This window comes from Geospiza fortis, unplaced genomic scaffold (assembly GCF_000277835.1).
Source record: "Geospiza fortis unplaced genomic scaffold, GeoFor_1.0 scaffold147, whole genome shotgun sequence".
Classification (NCBI taxonomy): domain Eukaryota; kingdom Metazoa; phylum Chordata; class Aves; order Passeriformes; family Thraupidae; genus Geospiza; species Geospiza fortis.
The window spans coordinates 2894847-2904642 of record NW_005054372.1 but is presented as its reverse complement, the minus strand read 5'-3'; the positions used below and the strand labels follow the sequence as shown (position 1 = coordinate 2904642).

Below are 9796 nucleotides of genomic sequence, written 5' to 3'. Positions count from 1 at the left end.
CTTGTATGATTCTAAAAATTAGTCAAAATCTCAGTGGTTCTAAATCTAAGTTTTAGGTAGTTAATTGTCACAGGTGCTTGGATATAACTTCATGTTTGCAGGCAGTATTACTTGACTTGTATTTCTCTTCCTCTCCTTAATTAAGACTGAAAAAACTCAATCAAACAGATATGAAATAAAGAATAGCACGGCCCAGGGAATATCATGCACCATTGCAAGCTTAATGTACCTCAGTCATCTCATAACTGAAATGAAGAAGGAAACTCAAAAGTGGAACTGATTTCTCCTCTTCCTTTGAGATTCAAGAAAGCTATTGCTTGTTTTCAGATGCGTCAAAAAAATTCAGAAACGTGTAACATCAAAGGGAAAGATACTCATCTTGCATTCTCCAGGTGTCTGTTTCTCTCTGTTGTGAGTGATGTGTCTTCCATCCTAATCCCAAAGCAGTGGAAATCACTGGAGCCATATACCAGGTTATGCACAGAGCCATCTGCTTTATGTCAGCTTGTCTAGTGACTGCTGATATTTTTGGTTTTTGCTAGTCAGTGTCCTTGAGTTCAGTTTCCAGTTCTTTGAGTAGCAGACAAAGCCAAACACATTCATGCTAAAGACCAGTCTCCTGTTTGTATCAAGCATAAAGAATCAGAATCAAATTTTACAACTCAGTTTCATTATCTGTTTCTTTGTTGTGTTTGTTTTTTAAATCATTTGACAACTTCAGAGAGCTCAGATAAATTACTTAGGGCTTCACCGTTACTTTTGAGAAGCTTCTAGGTGCTGAGAAGTGGAGTAGGCAAAGAAATAGTAGATCTATACAAGCAATGAACAGGAAAAAACTCTGTGTGACGTTCTTCTCTCCAAGAATAACTTCTAAACCTTCAGAATGACAAGCAGTAGCAAGCCCTGATGGAAAGCAGAAGACTTTCTCAAAGTGTGCTTTTAACATGGCCTATGTTAGAATAAACAGTAAAACTAAAAGATGTTGATTCTCTTTTATGCAGCAGATTTTAAAATTGCAGAAAGCAGAGTTGTTTTACACAAGTTAAATGACTGATGCATTAGGGGGGCTTTGGTGCTGAAGTGCAGAGGCAGCAGGGCGCTGAAGCAGATGTGATTCCTTCCTGAGCCTCCCCTGGATGCTGCACAGGACTGGCAGACTCATGGAAGTGTGTTACACAGCCTGATTGAATAAGTACTTTCCACGTGATTTGCTCTGTTTAATTTTTTTAGGTAAATTACAAGATTTGAGGAAATTAGTTGGCACTAATTAAACTACAATTTCTGTGTTCTAGTGAAACACTGATAGCCATTAAGGGACATTTTTCACTGTAGAATACCATGAAAGCAGGGGTCTCTGTAGCATCTTCTTTCAGGAGTCAGCAGTCTCCAACTGATGTATTATTCCCAGGGAATTTTTTCAGAGGCAAATGGTAGAGGAAATCTTTTCACTTCTGCCAGGTGGCTATGTGATACTCTTTAATGCAGGACAATTATGAGAATTTTGGCCTGTCATCCAAATCATACTTTCTGATCCAGATTAAACAATCTACAACTTTCTAATGAACTGCAAGAGAAATTAGAAATTAGAATTAGCATAAATGTGAGTAGGCAACTGTAGAGGCCCAAGAACTCAGAATAAAAATAACTAAAGAAGAACTGCATACATCCATTAATACATATTCGTCATGCATTTTATTTTTCATGGAACCATGACCTGTATAGTGTAGAACTTTGGAAACTACTGAAATTTTAACTTAGTTAAATAGAAATCATATAACTTCAGTCTTAATGGTACCTACTTAAGGGTGCTATGAAGCTTGTTCAAATGCATTATGGAATTGTGTAACAGACAAGCAGAAGGATTTGCAGTAATTATTCTCAGCTCTTTCATATATAGAAAGAGCAAACTTGAAATTACAGTCATCATTCAAGTACAAAGCAGCTTGGCCTCTAAAAATTTTGGAAAAGAAAGTAATCTTCTTCAGGAACAAAACCATATCTCAAAGTAATCAGTTTCCTCTGTGAATATACAGATTTATGGCAGAAGCTAAAAAGTTTCTCAGATCCTTCAAGAAGGAAAATCTATTTCTAGGAGGAACAAATTTAATGAAATTCCTAACATTTCCGAATTTTCTTCAACATACCATCACCAGAGAAGCATTTTTACTCCTCTGGAAGCTACTGAAGAAATAATTTGTTAAAGCACCCAACATTTCTTGAATTCATGTAGGGGGCTAGAGAATTATTGGAGAAAATGTAGAGTAAAATAGAGCCTTACATTCAGATGAAGCACCACACAGACCAAGTGAAGTGACCTGGAAAAGGGCTTTGGACAGCTTGCTCTCAGAAGTTCAGTCAGTTTAGTCAAAATGAAATTAGAAGTGAACCAACAATGACTCAGTTCCTGATATAAAATAAGAGAAATGCTTTAGAGCAGTGTTAATTACCATTAAGTTTGCACTGAGATGAAAAACCTTTGAATGAGTTAAAAGATATTTAGAATGGAGCAGAAATGGATGGGTTAGTATTCATTCTGTGTAATGAATGAATGAGTGGTTTTGTATCCCAGGTAGTTGGTGCAGGTGAAGAAGTTAAGAAATTCTAGTTACCACATGGTACTGTTAGAAAGCTTTTACCTTCAGACATTCTGATAAAGATATACTGGGAAACCTCTGAGGGAAAGATTTCTTTCAACACAGTTATTGTACTGTGAAACAGCACAACACTAATAAACATAACACAAGCAGATAAAACTGTTGTAATGATGCGTTTCTTTTAAACAAATAGTAATGTTTATGGTTTTAGTAGTTCAGAAAGGAATAAACTTACTCTAAGGCACATTTTGGAGTCCAGAGGTTATCTATTTTGATTTGCAAATAAATGCTCCCCTGATGTACAGATCTATTTTAAAGCATGAATTAATGAGATTTTTTATGTGAGCCTAACAGCTGATATTTTATAATGAAAATGAGTAGTCAGCAGCATTCTTTTTCAGTTTTCTGATTTTCCCTTAGCAATTTGAGACTTGTTAGATTTCTATTCATTTGATCTTTTGTTACTGAGTTTAAAAAAAAAAGCTGAGATTGCCTTTTCCAGATTTTAACTGAGTATTTGCTTATGTGTCTGGAATTGGACATGAGTGAAACGAATGGGCATGAGAGAAGCCCATTTTGTTGATCTGTCTTATTGCTTTAAGATTTGGTTTGAGGGGTTTTGGGGTCATCTGGGGGATGTTTTGTAGTTGAAATTAAGTCTTTCCAATTATGTCCATAGCTTTCAATATAGATGTAAAAGAGGAAGAATAGGAGGAAGGGAAAATAAATTCTGGACCTTATGGTAAACAGGTGGGAGGCTTTTGGGGAAGGAGGTGTTAATAAATTGATGAATTCTTGTTCGATGATATTTTTGGAACTTTGTTCAGCTCCACTCCAGGCTTTAAATTTAGAAGTGGTTCCAGTCATTGGGAGAAACCAGGAGGTGAACCTGACAGCCATCATCCTGCCTAAGAACCCTAATTTGACAGTTTTCTACTGGTGGATAGGAAGCAATCTTCAGGTACACACGTGGTTTTGCTTATTTCAAGAGATCATTTCAATCCCTTTCCAATAAAGGTTGTCCCTTTTCTTTGAAATTTTAAACTGTTTGCTTTGTGGGGGGGAAACAACATTTTCTTCTATTTCATTACCTGTGGGAAAAAAACAGCTTCTAGAGGGGAATGGATTTGGGATCATAACTGATGAATGATAAAACTTAGATTTATGCACTTGAAGCTAATAACATGTGTGATGTAAATTGAAGTGCTGAACAAATATATATATATAGGTTGTTTGGGTTTTTTCATTGTATAGATAAATGCTTTCTGTGAGTCTAAAATAACTGTCATATCAAAAATAAGTGTGTTATCTTAAAGGATATCAAAACATTGAGAGCACTCAAACAATTTAGTGTTATTCATTTGTGGATCAAAGTCTATATAAACATGTCCTAGAGCATTAAATATCCAAGTATTTCTGCTGGGGAATATTTATTGTATAGCTGGGTTAATTTCTTTTAAGGTCATTTTTTCAATAACAGATAAGATGTTTTCTTTATGAGGCAGACTAAGTGTGACAGAAGAATGCTTCAAATAAGTGCAGTGAACTTTCTTCTTGTGAATGTGCTGTCTACCCTAATCCCAGCCTGTTTCTGTTCATCATTATTGACTTTGCCATTGCAAGAAGAGGCACTGAGGGTTTTGTGAAGGGTTTTGTCATTCTTAAGGATGTGGTAAGGGAACAGAGTATCTCAGCTCCACCTTAGAGATGAGTGTGGGCTGGTGCTCTAAGGTGACACCATTAATCCTTTTGACCCTGACATACACTACATTTTTTGAGGCAAATTAGTTTCTTCATATAATCTTGTAGAGATTGTTAAGTCTCACTCAGACTCCATTCATTTTAGTGGGATCTGGCTGAAAACCTAATACTTGACTGATTACTCTACAAGATATATTTTCCTCATCTGGCTGCTTGATTGTATAAGATCCTTTCAAGGAAAGAAAAATTCTATATTGAAAATTGCTATTGATTGATTTGATAAAATATTGAAAAATTTAAATTTTATGTGAAAATTTTTTGGTGATGTTTTTAACAACAGTCTTTTCCAGCACTGTTCTCATGGTTCTGGCTGAAATTCTGTTTCCAATTGTTCTTTGTTTTTTTTAAAGCCACTGCTTACATTGGAGAGTTTTCTGGTGACAAAGTTTGCTGAGACAGGTGATGTCAGAGTTACAGTGCAAGTTTCCTGTGGGAGCTCTATGCTTCAGGACTCAAAAGTTGTCCATGTTTTTGGTGAGAAATTAGTCTTCTTCATTTTTTTGTTTCATATATATTTTTATTGGACCTCTAAAACCAGCCCTACCACAAGTGAACCTATTGCAAAATTAAATCTAATGTCAGATTTTGTCGTTAAAATTAGAGGCATGAACAGTCACTGAATAACTCCACAAAGCTGAACAGTGGGATTCTATGGGAGGTTTCATCTCAAACATTTTGTTTCCTTTACTTATTTTAAATGTTACTGTGGTTCCCACATGCTATATGTGTTTAAATAGTATTTTGGTCTGTGACTAGAAAGTTTCCCAAAATTTGTAAGTAAAGTAGTCTAAATACCTCTAAAAAAAAATTAAAATGCTCTCAGCAATGTAATTGCCTTTCATCACAATGTATCACTGTTACCTTGATGTTTATCTGAGATTTTGGATCAAATATAGCTCTGCTGTAATTATTAAATAACCCTTCAGCTCTTGTTCCATACTGTGTCATGGTGTGGCTTTTTTGTGTTTTATTATGTAGTGACAAGGCAGAATATACTGTGGAAAATGCAGTGCTGGGAAATGATTTACATTTGTATTTGTGCTGTCACATGTGGGAATTGTGATAAGTATAAAAGCTTTTATTTTAATGCAGAGCTAAAAGCCTTCAGCTATCATGCAATACAAGACGTGATACATCTCTGTTGTCTGAAGAAGATTCTGTTATTTTTGCTTTTATTATACTTACTATTTTGAAATAATGGCAAAACCCCCACTTATGCTAAATGGAGCTTTTATGAACCTTCTCATTTTCAAAGATAAATGGATATAATATTTATATTACAACTTATAAATGCATCAGCTTTTTAAGAAATCTTTAGAAGTATAACCCTCTTAGTGTGAATACATCAATGGCTTTATCATTCCAGTACTTATTTTGCCAATTCTGATATCAAGAGCATGACAGTACTGGCCATCAGGAAAATAAAGAAACTTTTGAAAAAGAAAGCCATGTTTAAATAAAATTCTGTTGGAAATACTGAGGGGAAGCAGGTTTGACTTGTGCATTTCAGAGGCTCTCTATCCCTGCTTTGCATTAAGTTCCCTAGATTTTCATCCAGGGGTCCTGTAAGGAGAAAGGGAAGATTTTAGAGACTTCTTTCTGAGGATCATCCCATTTCTACTATTTTACCATTTCAGATATTTTTGACAATATCCAGAGAAATATTGTGGGTGTAGCTTTGTTTTATTTTTTCTTCAACGAGGGAAGTAGTTAGCCTTTGTAATATAATTTCTGTTATTATTTTCATATCTAATTTATGGAATAACGTGTTCATTTTATACAGAAAACAGAAATGTGTAATGGAAAAAACCCCACATGCTTTGAGTTTGTTTCTTTTTGGTTTTTTGGTTTTTTTTGATTCAGTGAGAATAAAAATCTATTGGTACATTATCATTTCAAATAAAAGAAACCGATGACTTATTTTTAATATTCCCTTATTGAGCTAGGGGAAAATTATTGGCAACATATGACCCCAGAGCATGTATGTAAATCTGTTTTGTTTCCTTTTCTTCCTCCTTTCTTTAGTCTTTGGGCACAATTTTGATGGTGTTGTTGAAAATACAGAAAGAAATGGAAAGCCTGACAACAGAGAGCAGCAGGGGTCCTAGATACTGCAGTGCTGCACAGCAGAAAGTGCTAAATAGAGACTTTTAGTTCTATCAATCCCCTTTTGCAATCTAGTTTATTTCTTGCTATTTCTTTTTGTTTTTCTAGATCATTTCCATGTTCTTCCTCTGAAGTTTACTAAGGACCTGGACATGTACAACCCCAACATACCGGAGTGGAGGGAAGACATCGGGCGGGTGGTGACGCGACTCCTTGCGAAGGTGCTCCTTCAGATTGGTCATAAAATGTTCCCTCACCAGTTGTAAAGCTTGAAGGTTAAGTTAATACCTTCTCATTTAGAAGGTATTTTGAAATGGAGGCAGAGCAAAATAATAAAGTGAACCTCAGGAGCCACATTTCATGCAAGTTTGAGCTGAGTGTCACTTTTAAGTGCAAGCTGTCGACGATGATATTGTAGACAGACAGTTTAGGTCTAACAGACCCTAATTGGCAATTAATGCTAAATATTGCTCTCTGGGATTAGGGATAGACATATTAGCAAACACTGCTGACTCCAAAGCGGGAAGAGTTAAGTAGCTTAAATGTGATAGATTTAGAAGCTAAGCAATGTGTAATATAAAAGACATCATCTTTGTGTAAAAACAGAGCAGAAAGAAAGAATTTCCTATGCTTGTTCTGTAACTTTGAAAATTATGTATAATATATAGGCACTCAATTCATGCAGTTGTTTTTCAGAGCATGTTTACAAAAGAAATTTGGATTTGGAACGGCTGAATCCTGTAGGTTAAATCAAGTACAAACTATGCAGTAGTGCTGTGGCATTAGATCACCTCATGGAAACTTTGGGCTCAAGAGCTCTTCAGGCACACACCGTGCCAGCAGCTGAGGGTGCACACGCTGGCTTTCATGAGGGTAGTAGCACTGAGGGACATCTTGATATTGTTTACAAAATATTTGAATTTTAAATCATTTTACTCTTCCTGGATTTGCAATCATGCAAATCAGGTTCTAAACTTTTTGACTTTATAGAGATTCCTGCTTTTTTTTCTTTGAGATTCTTATCAAATGTCAAATTAATTTCTTGCTTTTATCAACTTAAACTCATTTCATAATGAGTTCCATTAGTATCACTCAAAAAATATTTTACTCCCCTATAAAATAACTCTTGCATTTTAATAATTAGTAAAACATTTGCCAAAGTGTATGAAAAATTTAATGGAGTTTCAGAATCTGTTTGGGGAAGGCCAAGGAAAGTGCTCAGGGTATGGTCACTAAAATTGTGTGGTGCATTGTACAAACATGGAGAAATTTGGAACTAAAAGCCAAATTTGCACAAACTATTTTACAGAGATGCACTTGACTTTCAGCAGAGGAATGAAGGTATTCATTACAATTTCAGGAGCTGAACCTTAGTGTTCTTAGTCTCACATTGAAGGACTTCTCCCTGTCCATTAAGCACCTTCCTAAGCAACCTTCAAAAGCTAAAGTTAGCTGTAATGAATATACACTTCTAAGTCTACACTGTGTCTGAATGGCCCACAAAGGATCTTAAACCTCTAGGGATTTTTTTTTTGTTATGTTACCTCAGAAGTGCTCAGCCATTGCAGAGTTTTTATAAAACCTGAAAACCTCCTCATTTTGCTTCTTTTCTTGATGCCACTGAATTACTTTAATGTGATAACACTTAGGTCTTCCAATATTCAAAGAGCAACTCACATTTCAGTACATTTATGTTTGGCTTTGTTCATATTTCAGCTTCTAGTGGAATTCCCTTTAGATATTAAGGATCTGAACAATGAAGTCTAAAAGCCATATGTGGAGTTACATATGTATTTCATGTAAAACACAAAATGTGTCTCTGTTGTCTTCACAGGAGACCAGTATACCTGAAGAAACACTCATGACAGTTGTGAAACCTGGTCTGCCCACAGCTGCTGACTTGCACGTGCTACTACCAGCAAATCAGCCAAAAAAGAAGAGAAGCATAACAAGTGATAAGGTAACCACAGCAATGCACATCTGCCTAGGACAGCCTTCACCCTGTTTTGCAATAAGTGGCTGTAGTGTCATTGTCTTTATATGAATTTAAGAGGTGACCCCTGCCTATGTCAAGATCTCACTCCCATCTGACAAGATACATGTGAATGCAACAGCTGCTATGTCTGCTGTGTTTGACAGTGTCCAGACCAGCATAATCTACTTCTTTCTGGTATTAGTGTGTTTCTCAAGAATATTTAATATTTGGTCTGTCTTTTAAACAGGAACAGCATTGATGCATGTCATTCTGTGAAGATCCAGTAGAGCAAAGTCTCTGCACTGTCTTCGGAAGGAAATTAGATTTCAGGTCCAAACAAACCCAGAACATTAGTCATTGACCCATAATGTAAAAAGCATCAAGCAAGTATTTTCTGCCTTTGTAAGAAAATCTCTTTTTTAATTGGTAAAAAACAAATTTAGTGAACACAGGATTGAAAAGCAGACATTAGTTTCTCCCTAGTTGTTTTCAAACAATGTTTCCTCCATAGTAAAAGACTTCATGCCAGTTAAAAACCAGAAGATTGTTTGGCACTTAAAATTTATTATATTTGTCCTTTTGCTGTGATAGAGAACAAACATTTTGTTTGTACAAACATTTTACTTCAGTGCAAAGTGTTATGCATATTAGGTCCCTTTAAATTTCAGTGTCTATTTTAGTGCTGTGCTTCAAGGCAGCTTAAAGAGTATCAGTTAAAATCAGTTCTTTCTCAGGGTTTTTCTCATGTTTGTGTATGAAACATCATGTGAGTTACTTTAAAGCATAAAGAGGAGCAGTCCCATGCTGCAAATGATTTGGAAACGCTTCCATTCAGTGGGGCTGTAGGGATGTCCCAGTAGTGTAGCAGGACACAGTTTTTTAATTAGTTCTCCAGTAAGGCCTTGCAAAGGTTTTCTGGAACTAGAGGAATAGGGGAAGGGAAAGTAATTGTATAATCTGGAGAATATGTGTAGATTTCTGACATTGTTAGGATGAACCAGGTCAGACCCATGGCTGGAGCAGGAACAAGGGAAACAGGAGCAATTACAGCATCCTTTGCTGTGCTGTGATGATAAGTCAGGTACACCAGTCTCACATCTCAACAACGATTGTTTTGTAGAGTAGAGTTCTGTAGAGATGTACAGCCAGTCTTCTTGTGACAGCTGCCTACATTTCTGGTTTTATATTACTGCTAATGGACATTGTTTTAGCTATTGATATGTGCATATAAATTTGTTACTTTAGACTTGAATGGCAAAAATTTTGATAAAATGTGTTGTATCAGAATCGATTGTGACTTGAGAAATATCCTGAAAATATATCCTATATAAATAAACTTAGAAGCAATAGCTTCTGGTAA

At 35.7% G+C, this 9796-nt stretch overlaps 1 protein-coding gene across 9 annotated transcripts in view; it reads left to right on the top strand.

Moving 5' to 3' along the window:
* The window catches only part of SORCS2 (sortilin related VPS10 domain containing receptor 2), a 361254-nt gene that overhangs the window by 325452 nt on the left and 26006 nt on the right, over nt 1-9796 (top strand). For all 9 annotated transcript variants that reach the window (XM_031060109.1, XM_031060108.1, XM_031060107.1 and 6 more), the window contains exons 19-22: nt 3422-3555; nt 4706-4829; nt 6570-6682; nt 8296-8421. In XM_031060109.1, the coding sequence (XP_030915969.1) occupies nt 3422-3555; nt 4706-4829; nt 6570-6682; nt 8296-8421 (497 nt within the window). The remainder of the gene's footprint in view (nt 1-3421; nt 3556-4705; nt 4830-6569; nt 6683-8295; nt 8422-9796) is intronic.